The sequence below is a fragment of the Mobula birostris genome, chromosome 7 (assembly GCF_030028105.1).
Source record: "Mobula birostris isolate sMobBir1 chromosome 7, sMobBir1.hap1, whole genome shotgun sequence".
Taxonomy (NCBI): Eukaryota; Metazoa; Chordata; class Chondrichthyes; order Myliobatiformes; family Myliobatidae; genus Mobula; species Mobula birostris.
The window spans coordinates 9,897,774-9,917,265 of NC_092376.1; the positions used below are offsets into that span (position 1 = coordinate 9,897,774).

The 19,492-nt window shown below is 43.2% G+C and overlaps 1 protein-coding gene across 5 annotated transcripts in view; it reads left to right on the forward strand.

The window, feature by feature from the left end:
- The window catches only part of myo7aa (myosin VIIAa), a 292,479-nt gene that overhangs the window by 114,105 nt on the left and 158,882 nt on the right, over positions 1–19,492 (forward strand). For all 5 annotated transcript variants that reach the window (XM_072262606.1, XM_072262604.1, XM_072262607.1 and 2 more), the window contains 5 exons: positions 683–836; positions 4,425–4,501; positions 6,939–7,058; positions 9,701–9,843; positions 19,265–19,475. In XM_072262606.1, the coding sequence (XP_072118707.1) occupies positions 683–836; positions 4,425–4,501; positions 6,939–7,058; positions 9,701–9,843; positions 19,265–19,475 (705 nt within the window). The remainder of the gene's footprint in view (positions 1–682; positions 837–4,424; positions 4,502–6,938; positions 7,059–9,700; positions 9,844–19,264; positions 19,476–19,492) is intronic.

Consider the following 19,492-nt stretch of genomic DNA (forward strand, 5'->3'; position numbering starts at 1 on the left):
CTTATTGAAACCTATTGAATTGTGAAAGGCCTTGATAGAGTGGATGTGGAGAGGATGTTTCCTATGGAGGGAGAGTCTAAGACCAGAGGACACAATCTCAGAATAGAGGAGCATCCTATTAGAACATGAATGAGGAGGAATTTCTTTAGCCAGAGAGTCGTGCATCTGTGGAATACTTTGCCATAGGCGGCAGGGGAGGCCAAGTCTTTATGTACATTTTAGGGCAGGGGGTGATAGATTCATGATTGGTCAGGGCATGAAAGGGATAGGGGGAGAAGGCCGGCGGTAAAGGCTGAGAGAGGGATTATCAATCAGTTTTGATTGAATGTTGGGCCAAGTGGCCTAGCTCTGCTTCTATATCTTATGGTCTTGGTAGTTAAAGGATTTGGTTAATAGTCTAATGATTTTATTATTGTATCCACTTTGGTGTTATGATCAGAATTTTAAATTTTCCTCAGTTGGATTTGAATTTGGAGTCTGGATACTTGTCCAGTATCACTTCCATCTCTGCATCTACCCAGCTGGTTCTTAGTCCAGGACTACCTTTATAAAGGTCCAGCAGATCTCTGGGTTTGGATTTTGTATGGTCCTGGTTAGATGCTCTAGTGCATTGTTTCCCTGGGCTCCCTCACCCCCTCCATTTCCCGTGCAACTGATGTGACATCTGAGGTGTTCATTCTAGGGAAAATGCACCTTCTGTGATGGCCGAGACGACAGCAAGGAGTACGCCAACATTCGATCTGCCATGAAGGTCCTCATGTTCACCGACACAGAGAACTGGGAGATAAGCAAGCTGATGGCTGCCATCCTACACATGGGCAACCTGGCCTATGAGCGTAAGTCTTCAGGCGACCCAGCCCTTTGTGTTGGAGCAAGCTGGGAATGTGAGCAGAAATTATCTTGGGCACATTCGCTATAGGAATCACCTTGGCAGAGAAAGCTACGGGCCAAATGTTGGAAGATGGGGTTAAAACGGTTGGGTGCTCAGTGGTTAGCATGGGGATAGTGGGCTGAATGGCTTGTTTCTGTGCTGTGCAACTCTATGAATGTTGTTCAGAGAAGGGTTCTTTCTTTCTTTTTAAATCTTTTTATTGAATAAGTATACAAAAGGGTAAGCCATAAAGGCGCTAATACATTGTTAGAATATAATAAAATTACAGGAGATATTAATACAAAAAAAATGATACAAACAATGTAATTTAAACATAACATACTAAGGTAACATAATAGTATACTAATTTTATATATATATATATATATATATCTCAATAGAGAAAAGGAAAAAAAAAACCCAAAAAAACCCACCATGCAACTAAACTAAAAGCAAAGCAATGGGCTAACTTGGAACCAAGCAGAGTTAAAGAACTTAAAATCACGTCCTCAATCCCGACCTCCATTAAAAACAGTAAAAAAAAAACAAGAAGGGTATATAAATATGGAGCAAAAAAAGAGAAGAAAAAGAAATTACATTAAATGAAAATATTGAATAAAAGATCTCCAGGTCTGTTCAAATTTAAGTGAGGAATCATAAAGATTGCTTCTCATTTTCTCCAAATTCAAGCATAATATCGTCTGAGAAAACCAAAAAAAGGTAGTTGGAGCATTAAGCTCTTTCCAATGTTGTAAGATACATCTTTTCGCCATTAAAGTAAGAAATGCAATCGTTCTACGGGCTGAAGGAGAAAGACTACTGGAAATTTTAGGTAGTCCAAAGATAGCAGTAATAGGGTGAGGAGAGATACCTATATTCAATACCTTGGAGATAATATTAAAAATGTCTCTCCAAAAAGTTTCCAGAGTAGGACAAGACCAGAACATATGAGTTAAAGAGGCTATCTGCCCCAGACATCTATCACAAAAAGGATTAATATGAGAATAAAAGCGAGCTAATTTATCTTTGGACGTATGTGCTCTATGAACAACTTTAAATTGAATTAGGGAATGTTTAGCACAAATAGAGAAAGTATTGACGAATTGTAAAATCTGCCCCCAGTCATCCACGGAAATGATAGACCCCAATTCCTGTTCCCAATCTGACCTAATCTTATCAAATGGAGCTTTCCTAAGTTTCATAATAATATTATAAATCATAGCCGATGCACCTTTCTGACATGGATTAAGGTTAATTATAGTATCTAAAATATATGTAGGAGGAAGCATTGGAAAAGAAGGAAGTATAGTACTTAGGAAATTTCTAACTTGTAGATATCTAAAAAAATGTATTCTTGATAAATTATATTTATTAGATAATTGTTCAAAAGACATAAGGGAACCATCTAAAAATAAATCCAAAAACCGTGAAGTACCCTTAATCTTCCAAATTTGAAAAGCACGATCCGTAAAAGAGGGAGGAAAAAATGTTACCTAAAATAGGAATCGCTAGCCCAAATTGGTTAAGATCAAAAAATTTTCTAAATTGAAACCAAATACGTAAGGTAACAGAGAAGGGTTAACGGACTGAAGTTGTGTTCCAGAGTGTCTTCGGAACAGGGTGGTAAGTTATTGGGGCTTTGAAGAAAGATACTTAGCACAGATTTTTGGGAACCCTTCTATCCAGCTTGTAGAATTGAAGTAAGAATCAGTTGAGTTTATTATCACTGACCTATATTGTGAAATTTGCTGTTTTGCGGCAACAGTATATAAAAAAGCTATAAATTGCAATAATAAATACAGCAAATTGTAGTTAAGTGTGACATATTGTGATCAGCACGTTCTGGTCCGATTAAGCAGCTGCCCCAATTAATTGGTTTCAATGGAAATAGGTAAAAACGTATTTTTTTAAAAAAAGACAAACTACTGTAACTGAGTAGCAAATTATGCCCACGTGCTCTGTCACTAAATAAAATAAAGGGTACCTTGTTTAAGATTGTCCGAGGATTTTTCTTTGAAAGTTGTCTTTGGCATTCTTGTGGGGCTGAATCATTCATTATATTCAGGATTAAAATAGAAGTTTATGTTGCAGGGTTTTGGGGATGAGGAAAGTGAAGCCGAGGCCAAGGTTAAATGAGCAACAAACAATCTCCTGGAGGAAGATAAATGGGTCAATTAGTGTCTGTGGGAAGAAAAGAAACAATGTTTTAGGTCAAAACCCTACATGTCAGGACTTGAATGTCGACAATTCCTTTCCTCCCACAGATGCTGTTCGATCTACTAAGTTTTTGTTTGTTTAGAGGTACAGCACAGTTACATGGCCTTCCAGCCCAACGAGCCCACATTGTCATTTACACCTGTGTGACCAATTAACCTACTGACCCATATGTCTTTGGCACATGGGAAGGAACTGGAGCACCCACTGGAAACCCACATGGTTATGGGGAGAATGTACAAACTCCAGACGAACAGTGACAGAACTGAACCCAGGTCACTGGCACAGTAATAGCCAATGTGCCACCCATAGCTCCTCCAAAGACTTTGTGTTGCTCCAGATTCTAGAATCTACTGCCTCTTGGGTCTCCATAAGATGAGATGTTGCTTTGTGATTGATGCAGAAGCCTTGATGGGCCACATGGCAAACTGTCATTTCTTATCTGCTTGCTTAAGAGGTTTTGGATTGGGTCCCATGATGTGTTCCAAAGAAAAGTTAGTGAAGCACAGGACTGGCCATGATTTTGAATAACAGGTTTGCCTTCAGGAGTTCTATCTTCCAGTTTTCCAAAATTTTGTGAAGGACATCTTGGGCCTCAAACCATTTTGATACTCCTGATATCCCAAATACAATCTTTAGCAATCTCAACACCAAAGATTAAAAGGGCATGGACCTCTGGGGAAACTGATTGACTATGGCTTGTGGGAAGGTGCTGGCCAATGTCTTTTTCCAAGACACCTGCAGAAGGAAGAAACAATCCCTGGCCATTTTGGATTGTTGCATTCTGATGTCTTTTGGTCCGAGGTTCTTTTAGAAGTCAAAAATGAGACATAAACTTTGTTACTTCACGATCATTTTATTAAGCACTAATAGAACAAAGAGAATTTGAAATGGGGAATAGCAGAGTGCCTGAGAACAATGAGGAAATGAAAAGAAAAGACTGAAGATTGTGAGACTAAGTGCTCTGCCCTCCTTGTATGCCATAGATAAGAAATATTCCATTTTAATGTTTAGATAACAGTTATCCAATCAGATAGCCCCTGTTCTAATAATGCAACACTAGAGAAGCTTCCAAAAATATTCAAAGAACTGTAACCACTAGGTGACACATCATACATTTGCATATACATACTGTGACCACTAGAAAGTGTAGTAAACAGTTATATGTATATAGGTAATTATATAAAATACAAGCAAACATTAAAGCAAAGAAAATGTCAATTATACAGTCAAATCTAGCAGGATATAAATGTAGCAATGTTGTGTACTCTGTACAACAAGCAAGAGATTTAAGTTTGACTGCAATTGAGACAACTTCTACTTTTCTATTATCCTTCAGCTCGAGTGTACGACAACCTGGATTCGTGTGAGGTGGTCTACTCTGCCCAGCTGTTGACAGCTGCAGCTCTCCTTGAGGTGAATATCCACACGGTTAAAAACACAGAACACTACAGCACAGGGCAAGCCCTTCGGCCCATGATGTTTTGCTGACCTTTTAACCTTCTCTAAGATCAATCTAACCCAGGGATTCTTAACCTTTTATATACAATTTTATATCCAATATCATTAAGCAAGGTGTCCATGGTTGAGAACCTCTCATTCTACCCTTCCCTCCACCATGACCCTCCATTTTTCTATCATCCATGTGCCTATCTAAGGGTCTTAAATGTCTGTAGTGTATCTGTTTCTACCACTACACCTGGCAGGGTATTCAACCACTGTGTTTGTCTGTGTGTGCGCACAAGTATGTACGTACACATTGCCTGTGACATCCCCCCGCCCCCCCCCACCAATTCTTGCCTGCAATCACCTTAAAATTATGTCCCTGTTACTAGCCTGGGAGAAAAGTCTCTGGCTATCCACTTGAACTGTGCCTCTTGTTATTTTGTACACCTTTTGTCAAGTCCCATCTCATCCTCTCCATTCAAAAGGGAAAAGTGTGTGTGTGTACAACATGTATCAACTTCAGTGTGCAAGAAAAAAGTGTTTCTTTTGGTAGTGAGGTGCAGTGAAAAGTTTTGTTTGTGTGCCATCTAGGCAGATCATTCCCTACATAAATACATTGAGGTGGATCAAAAGGAAAAGCAATAACAATGTAGAATATAGATATAAAAGCAGTCCAAGTAGACAATAAGGTGAAAACTCATGAGGTAGATTGTGAGGTAAAATTCATCTTTATTGTACAGGAGGTCCATTCAGGAGTCTGATCGCAGGTTGAAGTTGTCCTTGACTATGCTAGTGTGATGGATGTTCACTTTCCAGGGTCAAGAGGCTTATTGTTAACCTCAGCTTTCTAGAACAGCAGCATGACCTTTCCAAAGGGTCAGAGTTGTTTGAGGCAAAGGTAAACTTTTAGCCAATATTCCTTGCTCAGTTTCTATAAATAACTAAGCAATGAGGTCTTGTCGGCCCATGTTTAATCGACATAAAACAATGGGGTTGTGTTAATTGGCCTCTATCAAGCCAGACAATACTGGTTAAGTTATTTGCACCATTGTGACAAGAGTTCGCAGAAGCTTGTAGACCAGACTGAATTTGTCACTTAGCACATCAAATATGGTCACAGCCATAGCTGATCAATCAATAATTGGGATAGTTATGTATTCGGAGTCAGCCCTAACAGCATTAATTTTGGGGTGTCTGGGATCTCTGTCCCCAGAAGCTTTTAGACTGTCTGTGTGAATTACTTTGTCCTAGCAAAGCTATCTGAAAAACATCTGCAGATAATGTCAATGAGTAGCAAAATAGTACGAATGTTAGGAAGCTTTGGGGATTGTCAGGAATGACGAGGAGAATAACAGAAGGACGGTGACAGAAAGAAGAACATGAGCAGGGTGCACAGTCTTTCTCTCAGAACTGGGGAAATCGGGCATAGGTTTAAGGCAAGAGGAGAGAGATTTAATAGGAATTTGAGGAGAAAGTATTTCATTCTGAGAGTGGTGGTTATATAAAACAAGCTGCCAGAGGAATTGGTTGAGGCAGGTACAATTATAGCCATTTAAAAGGGATTTGGACGGTAGATTAATAGGAAAGTTTAGAGTGGTATGGGACTAGATTGGCTGGGAATCTTGGTTAGCATGGACCAGTTGGGCCGAATGGCCCATATCCATGTTTTGCCTCTATGAACCTGGTGAGTTTAAAGAGTGGCTGGGAAATGGAGCCCAGGTGAGTTTAAAAGTGAGCGCAGGAAACCAAATCCAACGAGCCAGGTGCTAAAACACGAGAAATTCCCAACATTTAGAATGCAGAATGTGGAACAGTACAGCATAGGAACAGGCTCTTTGGCCTACCATGTTATGCTGAGCCAATTAAATTAGTAGTCAAATTCCCAAATGAACTTGTCACTTCTCCCTACACAATGTCCATATCCTTCAATTTCCGCACAGTCACGTGCCTATCTAAACATTTCTTAAAAGTCCCTAGTGTATCCAAAGGCAGTACATTCCAAGCATCCACCACTCTGTGTATTAGAAGCAAACTCGCCCAGCACATCTCCTTTTAACTTGCCTTAAATGAGGGGATTTCCAAATTTTTTATGCCATGGACCCCTAACGTTAACTGAGGTTGTCCATGGTAGACCCCAGGTTAGGAGCCACTGCTTTAAATGTTTGCACTCTGGTATGCATTTTGATGTGAAATTATTGGAGTTTTAGAAAATGACCCAAGTGCAATAACTGGAGGTGCTTTCGAAATTATCCTTTGCCTTTTCTTCATTCCCTCCCGGCTCTTTGGCCAGTTCATCACTTCAGGCAATTCAGTTCTCATTTACTACAATGCAGATGTTTGACGTAAAAACAACAGACCTCCAGTACAGACGCACTTTTAACCTGGGGTGATTTCCTTGTTCCTTCAGGTTGATTGCTTGGACCTTCAGAACTGCCTGACCAGCCGCACCATTATAACGAGGGGAGAGACGGTCTCCACTCCTCTCAACATGGAGCAAGCTCTCGACGTCCGCGATGCTTTTGTGAAGGTGGGGGATTCGTGCGGAAATAATCACTGCAATCTGCCTTAAGCTGGGTTATTGGTGCCTTAAAAACTAGTTGATCCAGGCAGATGGAGCTCATTAACCATGGTTGGCAGCTCATGTAGGAGGATGAAAACTCTGATCCCAAACCACCGCTGCCTTGCGGCTATACCCACTCATGGGGAAGGCTTCGGGAGTAAATCCCAAGGGAAGGCAGGGAGAAATCCAGAGCTGGAGAACGTAAGGCAGTCTTATGTTGAGTTCAACACTGACTGGCAACTTCTGCAACTCAGCTGGTGCCAAACTTTATTGGTTTCTGCTGTTCCTTTGGACTCATCAGCTGTGTGGAGAGGGGGAGCCTGCTGCATGACCACAGCTTGCTGTCCATATCGTACTGCCCTGGCTTGAGCATCACGTAGAAGACAACATCCATAGTTGACCCTGACGAACAGAGGACCTCAATCACTGCACTGCCCAGCAGCCCACCAATTTAACCCCGACCTAATCACAGCACAACTTGCAATGACTAACTAACCTACTAACCAGCATATCTTTGGAATGGTGTAGGAACCCCCCTCCCAGAGTCATGGGGAGAGCAAACAAACTCCTTACAGACAGTGGAAGAATTGAACCCGGGTCACTGGTGCTGTTACAGAATGGCACCTTGATTTGAAGCTTGGATAGAAGAGGCTGGGATTGTACTTGGGGTGGTGAGGGGGTGTGGAGAGATGGTTGGGGGAGAATGAAGGTTGAGAGTGATTGGTTTAGAAGTGCAAATAACTTCCTTTTATTACCTTTTGTGGGTTGTTTAGGAATTAGGGATATAGAGTTAAATTTCTAGACAAATAATACAGAAGTTCTCTCTCTCAACAGATGATGCCTGACCTAAATGTTTACAGTGTTACAGTGTCAGGGTTTCAGCAAGTCTGCATTTAAAATTTTGGAATTGGACAACATGGCCAACTGTTCCATGTCAGCCAACATTCCCATCCAAGCTAGCCCCATTTGCCCACAGTACATGTGGACCATCTCTCTCTAAAACGGGGGTCCTCAAACTGGGGTTCCACAGACCCCTTGGTTAATGGCAGAAAAAGGATTGAGAAGCCCTGCTCCAGACCTTTCCTATCCATGTGTCTGTCCGAGTACCTGTTTAAATGTTGTCAGTACACCTGCCCAAACCACTTCCTCTGGCAGCTCCATATGGTGACCACTCTCGAAGAGGGGAAAAACCCTCCAATTCCTATATCCCTTAAATCCATACCTTCTAGTTCTTGATCCCCAGCCCTGGGGAAAAGGCTGTGTGCCTTTGCTCTATCAATGCCCCTCAATTTTAGACTCCTTTAGAAGATCAAATCCTCAGTCTCCGACACTCCAAAGGATAAAGTACCAACCTGCTCAAGATCTTTTGATTTTTTTTTCCCCCTTTTGGGAGTAGTTATGATCTGGATTTGCCTTTCCAACCAAATGCTGGGAATACAGTAGGTTCATGCCTTGGAAAGGGTATTAGGAGTTGGTGAACAAATCCTTTTCAGAGCTCCGGGGAAAATCCTTTTCAGAGTTCTGTGACTGATAGGATTATTCTACTTGGAGTAAGTATGAGCTGGATGGGCTGAGTGGGGTGGCACATTAGTATTTCAGTTAGAACAATGCTTTACAGTGCCAGTGATCAGGGTTCAGTTCTCACTGCTGTCAGTAAGGAGTTTGTATGTGGACTGCATGGGTTTCCACCAGGTGCTCCTGCTTCCTCCCACATTCTAAAGATGTACGGGTTAGGGTTAGTGAGTTGTGGGCATGCTGTGTTGTTGCCACTGGAAGCATTATAACACCTGCAGACTACTCCTCAGACAGGGTTGGTTGTTGACACAAACAGCACATTCACTGGATGTTTCACTGTTGCAACATTCACGTGACAAATAAAGCAATTTTTTTTTATATAATCTTGTACACCTCAGTCAAGTCAGCAGGAGAGATTTGGTGAAGGAGGCAGAGAAGTGATAATGAATACAGTGGAGTCAAAATAGAATGAGTTTGAATTTGAAGCTCTTTAATCTGACCTGGATGTACTTTCTACCTCCCTTCAACACTCTCATGCCCATTGTCAATGGCATCCAGAAAACCTTCAAATGGGGATGCCTCTAAAAGGCAGCATCCATCATTGAGGACCCCCATCACCCTGACGTGCCCTCTTCTCGTTGCTACCTTCAAGGAGATTTATGAACAGACAATGAACCAACCCGCAAGCACTACCTCACTATAGTAATTTATACAGTATATATGCCTAAGGCTTTGGCACAGTACTGTAAATATTATCAATTGCCTATCCAGGTACAACTACCTAGAGAATAATTGCCAGGAAAGTGCGTCAGTGCTCTCTACTTCCTCAGGAGCAGGAGCCTAAAGGCACATACTGTGCTCGCGTGTTTCAGGAACAGCTCTTCCCTCTGCCATCAGATTTCTGAACGGACATTGAACCCAAGAACACTTCCTTAGTGATCTCTTCCCTCTTTTTCTGCGCTACTTATTTAATTTATTTTTTTATATATATTTTTTGTAATTTATCATTATTATTATGTAATGTAATGCACTGCTGCATAACAACAAATTTCACGTCAATGCTGGTGATTTTAAATCTGATTCTAATTCTAAAGGGTATCTACGGACGACTCTTTGTCTGGATAGTGGAGAAGATTAACGCGGCAATTTACAAGCCTCCATCCCGGGAGCCCAAGGTCATGCGCCAGTCGATCGGGTTACTAGATATCTTTGGGTTTGAAAACTTCCATTCGAACAGGTAAGACTGGACTCCATACTTTCACAAACACCTTACCCTGACCTTGGGCATCTGGGTCATTCAAACTGCTGAGTGCTAAATATTCATGGTTTCATTAGTGAAGTGGGAGGTTGGCTTTAAGTGATGTGTTTATATTAGGAACAGGAGTAAGTGGTTTGGTCCCTAGTCAGGGACTCATAGAGCGCTACAACACACAAATGAGCCCTTTGACCCATCTACTCTGTGCTGAACTATTATTCTGCCTAGTTCCATTGAGCCATACATGGGCCATAGCTCTCCATACACTTATTCAAATTTCTCTTAAATGTTGAAATCAAATCTTCATCAGCAATGTCAGTGTTCTTTTTCCAAGATTTTTGGTCTGATATTTTTGTAGCAAAAAATCAGTTGCCTTGCTCTGGAAAAACTTCCAATGTCCATCAATCCAAAGATTTGTTTAGCATGGGGAAACTGGCCATTCCTGGGTTACAGCTGCCCAACTTATGGACATCCTCAGATACAAACAAACTTCCTTTACATTCCGCGACAGCCAAGATCCCCCACCTGCGATTTCTCTCCTGTCTGCCTGTGTTTGTCCCATCTCCCTTTCTCCTTATCGATTACCAATCCAAGGGTGGTAAAGGAGTCTTGGTTTCCACACATTGAGGTTCAGGAGCAGTTATTGCTCTGCAGCCATTGGGCTCATGGACCAGCTTCACTCACCTCAGTACTGAACTGGCTTCCCAGCCCGTGGACTCAGTTAAAGGGATCTGCCATTCATGCTCTTGGTATTAGTTGTTTTCTTTTACTATTTGCACAGTTTGCCCCCTTTTGCACTTTGGAAGTTTGTCGGTCTCTGTGGAGGCTATTGTATTTCTTCTGTTTTTCCTGTGGGTGCCTGCAAGAAAACGAATCTCAAGTTTGTATCTGGTGTACACACCTTGCGATGGCTGGGTGGAGATATGTCTCTACCAAAGGAGGTGTAAAGTGTTCCTTCCCTCCACTAGCCTGCAGGTCACCCTTGGGCAAGGTGTAGCACCTGCTTAGCCAACACCCCCCCATCCCCCAGCGGATCAGGGTCATGTGAAGCCATGGGAGCTGGTGCTGGATGGTCATATGAACAGCTAGTGCATATCACAAGTCCTGGTTATGCTTACTTTGAACTACATTACACTCTGCTGAGTTCATCCAGTATATTCTGTGTTGCTCTGGATTTCTGCCATCCGCAAAATCTCTTGTATTTTTCATTATATTATTATGAGATTCAGAAGTTCAACATACCTATGCATATATTTTTTCCTACAAACTGCAGAGCATCTTTCATTTCCTTCTCCATGTTTAGTAATTATTCCATCATCAAGGACCCTCACCATTCAGGCCTTGATCTCTTCTTCAGGAAGAAGGTGCCGGAACCTCGGGATACCACCATCAGGTTCAGGAACAGTTATTACTCCTCAACTATAAGGCTCTTAAACCAGAGAGGATAATTTTACTTGCCCCATTACTGAACTGTTTCCACAACCTATGGACTCACTGTCTCATGTTCTTGATATTTATCAGTTCATTTTCATTCCATTCCATTCATTCATTTGTCTGTCTATCCATCTGTCTATCATTGTCATCTTTTTCTATTTTGTATTTGTACAGCTTGTTCTTTGCATATTGGATGTGGTGTCTCATTGATTATGTCGTGTTTCTTGTGTATGCTGTCAAAAGATGAATCTCAGGATTGTATATGGTGACATGTACTTTGATAATAAATTTACTTTGAATTTGAATTTGCCAGTTTTGTGTGCCTTTGCCATTCATGACAATACCAAGGAGGTACAGTTACCATTGTGTAAATTTTTTTCCTTGTACCCTCCAACTTGTAGGCAAATCAACTCCTCGTGGGCATCTGTATAAAATGGAACTTGTTAGATACTCAGGGGGGGACCTGTACTAAATATCACCAGCTTGGGGTGTCAGAGTTCTGAGTTTATTTCTAGTGCCAGCTCAGAGTTGTGTTCCTTCTCCCCATGACCGAGTGGGTTTACTCTGGGTGCTCCGGTTTCCTTCCACAGTCCAAAGAAGTGCCAGTTGGAAGGTTAGTTGGTCATTGTAAATTGTCCTGTGATTAGGCTAGGGTTGCTGGGTTGTGCGTCACATTGGGGCCTGATCCTTGCTGTATTTCTAAATAAATAAAGACAAGATGTCACTGAGATATTATTGACCTGAGCACTGGAAAAATAGGGATAGAAGCAGTTTATCCCGAGAAACTGTTTGACCATTCAAAGAAACTGTCTGTTATTTGACACAATTCCTTACCTTTACCCAACTCTCCTTCATGCCTTTTAAATTGTTTAGATCAGATTAGCTTTATTTGTCACATGTACATCAAAGCATACAGTGAAATGCATTCACAAGGAAATCTGCAGGTGTTGAAAATTCAAGCAACACACACAAAATGCTGGTGTACGCAGCAGGCCAGGCAGCATCTATCGGAAGAGGTACAGTGGACGTTTCGGGCCGAGACCCTTCGTCAGGACTAACTGAAAGAAGAGATAGTAAGAGATTTAAAAGGAGGAGGGGGAGGGATGGAGCTAAGAGCTGGAAAGTTGATTGGCAAAAGGGATACAAGGCTGGAGAAGGGAGAGGATCATGGGATGGGAAGCCTGGGGAGAAAGAAAGGGGGAGGGGGGCATGGAGGAAGGTGGAGAGCAGGCAAGGAGTTATAGTGAGAGGGACAGAAGGAGAAAAAGAGAAAGAAAAAAAGGGAGAAAAAATAATAATAAATAAGGGATGGGGTAAGAAGGGGAGTCCTCCCCTGCTTACCCCATCCCTTATTTATTTATTATTAGGAAGAAGTACAGTCGACATTTCGGGCCAAGACCCATTGTCAGGACTAACTGAAAAAAGAGATAGTAAGGGATTTGAGAGGGGGAGGGGGAGATCCAAAATGATAGGAGAAGAGAGGAGGGGGAGGGATGGAGCTAAGAGCTGGAAAGTTGATTGGCCAAAGGGCAAAGACACTTCACCTGTGAGTCAGCTGGGGTGATATATTGCGTCCGATGCTCCCGATGCAGCCTTCTACATATTGGCGAGACCTGACGCAGGCTGGGAGACCGTTTCGCTGAACACCTATGCTCTGTCCGCCAGAGAAAGCAGGATCTCCCAGTGGCCACACATTTTAATTCCACGTCTCATTCCCATTCTGATATGTCTATCCACGGCCTCCTCTACTGTCAAGATGAAGTCACACTCAGGTTGGAGGAACAACACCTTATATTCCGTCTGGGCCTGATGGCATGAACATTGACTTCTCTAACTTCCATTAATGCCCCACCTCCCCTTTGTACCCCATCCATTATTTATTTATTTATTATTATTATTATTTATTTTTATTTATTTATTTCTCCTTTTTCTCCCTCTGTCCCTCTCACTGTACTTGTCCACCCTCTGGGCTTCCCCCCCCCCCTCCACCTTTCTTTCTCCCTAGGCCTCCTGTCCCATGATCCTCTCGTATCCCTTTTGCCTATCACCTGTCCAGCTCTTGGCTCCATCCCTCCCCCTCCTGTCTTCTCCTATCATTTTGGATCTCCCCCTCCCCCTCCCACTTTCAAATCTCTTACTAGTTCTTCTTTCAGTTAGTCCTGACGAAGGGTCTCCGCCCGAAACGTCGACTGTGCCTCTTCCAATAGATGCTGCCTGGCCTGCTACGTTCCACTAACATTTTATGAGTGAAATGCATTGTTTACGTCAATGACTAACACAGTCTGCAGCTGAGTTAGAGAAAGCCCACAAGTGTCATAATGCTTCCAGTGGCAACATAGCTTGCCCTCAACTTACTAACCCGTAAGTTTTTAGGTTGTGGGAGGGAACCAGAGCACCTGAAGGGAGCCCACATGCTCGTGCGTGGAATGTGCAAACTCCTTACAGACAACAGTGGGAATCGAATTGCAATCTTAAATCTGGTGCTGTGAAGTGTTTGCTCTAACAGTCCAGCTACATTATTGTCCTTACTCCAGAAACCTAGACTATTGATCTAGAGACTTGTCTCCCTCCCTCAAAGTCAACATGGTTTCCTTCAGAGAAAATCCTGCCTGATGAACTTTTTGGAATTCTTTGAGAAGATTACAAGTAGGATAGATAAAGGGGATGCAGTGGATGTTGTAGATTTGGATTTTCAGAAGGCATTTGACAAGGTGCCACGCATGAGGCTGCTTACTAAGTTAAGAGCCCATGGTATTGCAGGAAAGTTACTAACATGGTTAGAGCATTGGCTGATTAGTAAGAGGCAGCGAGTGGGAATAAAAGGATCCTTTTCTGGTTGGCTGCCAGTGACTAGTGGTAATCCACAGGTGTCGGTGATGGGACCACTTCTTTTTATGCTGTATGTAAATGACTCAGATGATGGAATAGTTGGCTTTGTTGCCAAGTTTGTAGATGATATGAATATTGGTGGAGGGGCAGGTAGTGTTGGGAAAACGGGTAGGATGTAGAAGGACTTGGATAGATTAGGAGAATGGGCAAGAAATTGGCAAATGAAATACAACGTTGGACGTGGCCATGGTCATGCACTTTGGTAGTAGAAATAAATGTGTGGACTATTGTCTAAATGGGAGAAAATCCAGGAATTTGAGATGCAGAGGGACTTGAGAGTCCTTGTGCAGAACACCCTAAAAGTTAACTTGTAGGTTGAGTCTGTGGTGAGGAAGGCAAATGCTGTACAAGAGCAAGGATGTGATGCTGAGGCTTTATAGGGCACTGGTGAGGCCTCACCTTGAATATTATGAACAGTTTTTGGCATCTCATCTTAGAAAATCTGTGCTGGCATTGAAGAGGGTCAAAGGAGGTTCACGAGGATGATTCCAGGAATGAAGGTTTGATGGCTCTAGATCTGTACTTGCTGGGATTCAGAAGGATGAGGGGGGATCTCATTGAAACTTTTTGAATACTGAAAGGCCTACAGAGTAGACATGGAAAGGATGTTTCCCATGGTGGGAGAGTCTAGGACAAGAGGGCACAGCCTCAGGATAGAGGGGCACCCTTTCAAAACAGAGATACGGAGAAATTTCTTTAGCCAAAGGGTGATGAATTTATGGAACTCGTTGCCCCATGCAGCTGTGGAGGCCAGGTCATTGGGTGTCTTTAAGGCAGAGATTGATAGGTTCTTGATTGGACGTGGCATCAAAGGTTACAGGGAGATGGCTGGGAACTGGGATTAAGGAGGAGGAAAAAAAAAAGGATCAGCCATGATTGGATGGCGGAGCAGACTCGATAGGCCCAGTGGCCTAATGCTGCTCCTATGTCTTGTGGTCTTGCGGCCTAAACGACTACTCTCCAGTAGCATTGATGCCACTCATCATGACGTGCTTTGAAATGGCTAGTTATGGCAGATATCAAAAACTCCATTCCTGCCACATTGGACACTCACCAATATGCTTGCCATAGCATCTATCATTCAGCTGGCCCTGACACACCTGGAAAACAAGGACTCTTCTGTCAGAATGCTGTTTCTGGATCTCAGTTTTGCTTTCAACACTATTCTCCCACGCAGACCTTGATGAACAATCTCCTAGTCCTTGGTCTAAATAGACCACTGTGCAGTTGGGTGTTGGACTTCCTCACCAACACACCTCAGACAGTCAGGATACACAACTGCTCCTCCCCTCATCCTCAACATGGTTGTCCTCAAGGGGCCCATTGCTGTATATTCTGCTCACACATGACCACATGGTCAAACACCTGAGCAATCACATTGTCACGCTCACTAATGACATGACAGTGGTGAGGCTATTCACCAATAATGAGAAATGGCCTGCAGAAGTAAGATGGAAGATCTCGAGTCCTGGTGGAAGGTCTCAAGGCCTGGTGCGAGGGAAAATAACCTCTTTTTCAATATCAACATGACAAAGGAGATAGCTATGGACTTCAGAAGAACTCGCATCATTCACATCCCTCTTTACTTCGGTGGAAACTTATACTTTATACTTTATTGTCGCCAAACAATTGATACTAGAACGTACAATCATCAGTGATATTTGATTCTACGCTTCCTGCTCCCTGGATTACAAATATTAAAAATATTTAAAATATTAAAAATAGTAAAAATTAGTAAATATTAAAAATTTAAATTATAAATCATAAATAGAAAATAGAAAAATGGGAAGTAAGGTAGTGCAAAAATACTGAGAGGCAGGTCCGGATATTTGGAGGGTACGGCCCAGATCCGGGTCAGGATCCGTTCAGCAGTCTTATCACAGTTGGAAAGAAGCTGTTCCCAAATCTGGCCGTACGAGTCTTCAAGCTCCTGAGCCTTCTCCCAGAGGGAAGAGGGACAAAAAGTGTGTTGGCTGGGTGGGTTGTGTCCTTGATTATCCTGGCAGCACTGCTCCGACAGCGTGCGGTGTAAAGTGAGTCCAAGGATGGAAGATTGGTTTGTGTGATGTGCTGCGTTGTGTTCACGAAACTTTAAGCAGTTTCAAACTCTTGGGAGCGCACATCACACACAACCTTTCATGGTCCCAGAACACATTCTACGCAATCAGGAAAGCTCACCAATGCCTCTCTTTTGCGAGGAGGCTGAAGAGAGCCAGACCATGTGCGTCCATACTTGTCCCATTCTACAGATACGTAGTAGAGAGCATCCTATCAGGGTTCATCACTGCATGGTACAGGAACTGCTCTGCAGCGGACAGGATGGCTCTACGACGAGTAGTTAAAAACTTCCCTATGCATCACTGGCACCAGCCTACCTGCCATCAGGGACATGTATACAGTGAGGTGCAGGGAACAGGCCAGTAACATCATGAAGGATCCCACCCACCCTGCTCATGGACTGTTTGTCCCACCCCCATCAGGGAGGAGGCTACGCAGCATCTACGCCAGGACCACCAGGCTCAAAAACAGTTACTTTCCCCAAGCAGTGAGGCTGATCAACACCTCTGTCCACTAATCCACCCCTCCGCACCCCCAAACCACCACTACTTTATCATTTCCTGTCAGTCACTCTTGTGCCTAGTGTCCCTTTATGGACATGCAATCAGTCTATGGATATAAGCTATCTTGTACATTTATACTAAACCTTGGCATTCAATACCATCATTCCTTCAAAAGTAATCAATAAGCTTCAGGACCTAGGCCCCAATACCTCTTGTGCAACTAGACCCTTGATTTCCTACCTTGCAGACCCCGGTCAGTTCAGATTGACCACAACATCTCCTCCACAATCTCCATCAGCACGGGTGCACCACAAGGATGTGTGCTTAGCCCCCTGCTCTACTCACCTTATTCTTATGACTGCGTGGTTAAGCAAAGCTCTGATGCTATGCTTAAGTTTGGTGATGACACCACTGTTGTTGGCCGAATCAAAGGTTGTAACAGATCATCATATAGGAGGGAGATTGAAAATCTGTCTGATTGGTCCCACAATAACCTCACTTAATGTCAGCAAGACCAAGGAGCTGATTATTGACCTCAGGAAGAGGAAACCAGACATACACAAGCCAGTTCTTTCTGGGGGATCAAAGGTGTTGATGATCAGCAACATTAAATCCTCAATGTTATCATTTCAAAGGATATGTCCTGGGTCCAGTAAGTGCCATTTTGAAGATAGCACAGCAACACCTCTACCTAAAAGTTAGCAAAGATTCAGCATGCCATCTAAAGCTTTGACAAGCATCTATAGATGTGTGGCGGAGAATATATTGATTGGTTGCATCATTGTCTAGTATGGAAACGCCTGTACGGAAAAACCTTCCAAAACTAGTGGCTATGATCCAGTCCATCACGAGTAAAGCCCTCTCCACCATTGAGCACATCTACACGGAGTGCTGACATAGGAAAGCAGATCCATCATCAAGGACCCCCACCATCCAGATCATGCACTCTTGCTGCTGCCATCAGGAAGAAGGTAAAGGACCTGGTTTGGGAACAGTTATTACCCCTCAACCATCAGTCTCTTGAACCAAAGGGATAACTTGACTCACCCCTTCACTGATCTGTCCCCACAACCTATAGACTCGCTCTCACGGACTCTTTATCTCATGTTCTCAATATTTATTTATTATCATTTCTTTATTTTTCTTTCTTTTTGTATTCACAGAGCTTGTTGTGTTTTGTACATTGGTTGTTTGCCCATCCTGTTGGGTGTGGACTTCCAGTGATTCTATTGTGTTTTTGTATTTACTGTGGTTGCCTACAAGAAAATGAATCTCAGTGTACTTAGTGACGTTCAAGTACTTGGGTAATAAATTTATTTTGAACTTTGAACTTGAGTACTGGAAATAACATGAAACAATCTTGAACCTTCAACCTGGACTGTGAGGCCAAGAGTCCTTCTTATCATGCAAGAGTCTGATAACAGTGAGGTAGAAGCTGTCCTTCAGCCTGGTGGAACGTGCTTTCTGGCTTTTATTTATCTTCAGTCCAATCTGAGAGGGGAAAAGAGAATGTCCAGAGTGGGAGGGGTTTTTGATTGTGCTTTCTGCTTTACTGAGGCAGTGAGAAGCAAAGGCAGAATCTGTAGAGGGTTTCAGTTATGTACTAGGCTGTGTCCACACTGATTTCTTGTGATCACGTGCAGAGCAGTTGCCATAACAAACCGCGATGCATCCAGATGGGCTGCTTTCTATGTTACATCAGCAATAATTGGTTTAGAGCCTCAGGGACATGCCAAATTTCTTTAGCCTCCTGGGAAAGTAGAGGTATGGGTGAGTTTGCTGGGCTCTGACATCAACGTGGTTGGACCGGAACAGGCAATTCATGACGTTCATATCTAGGAATGTAAATTTTTCAACCCCACGTTGATTTTGTACACAATCAGATAGTGTTGTTACAATAGTTATAGAGGGTGTAGGCACATGGCCAAGTGGTTAAGGCATTGGACTAGCTACCTGAAGGTCGTGAGTTCGAGCCCCAGCCAAGGGAACGTGTTGTGTCCTTGAGCAAGGCACTTAATCACACATTGCTCTGCGACGACACTGGTGCCAAGCTGTATGGGTCCTAATGCCCTTCCCTTGGACAACATTGGTGTCGTGGAGAGGGGAGACTTGCAGCATGGGCAACTGCTGGTCTTCCATACAACCTTTCCCAGGCCTGCGCCCTGGAGAGTGAAGACTTTCCAGGCGCAGATCCATGGTCTCGCAAGACTAACGGATGCCCAGAGTGGTAGAGCACTACAACACAGAAACAGGCCCTTTGGCCCATCTATTCCATGCGGAACTGTAATTCTACCCAGTCACATTGACCCATACTGCAGTGCTGCTGTGCAATTCCATTGTAGTCCTCTGCATTGGCATGATCACCACATTCAACAGTGATGAGCACCAGCGATAATTCACTGGAAGTCTCACTGACACCAGTCGCAAAAGAACATTTCCATGCAAGGTGAAGAGAATGGGTGGTATTCTTCTCCCCCCCCCCCCCCGAAAGGCTCTAATTACCGTCTGCTTCCCTGCAGCTTCGAGCAGCTCTGTATAAACTTTGCCAATGAGAACCTGCAACAGTTCTTCGTCCGCCACGTGTTCAAACTGGAGCAGCAGGAGTACAACTTGGAGAACATCAACTGGCAGCACATAGAGTTCACCGACAACCAGGACGCTCTTGACATGATCGCACTCAAGCCCATGAACATAATTTCCCTCATCGATGAGGAGAGCAAATTCCCCAAGGTAGGTGGGGGGGGGGG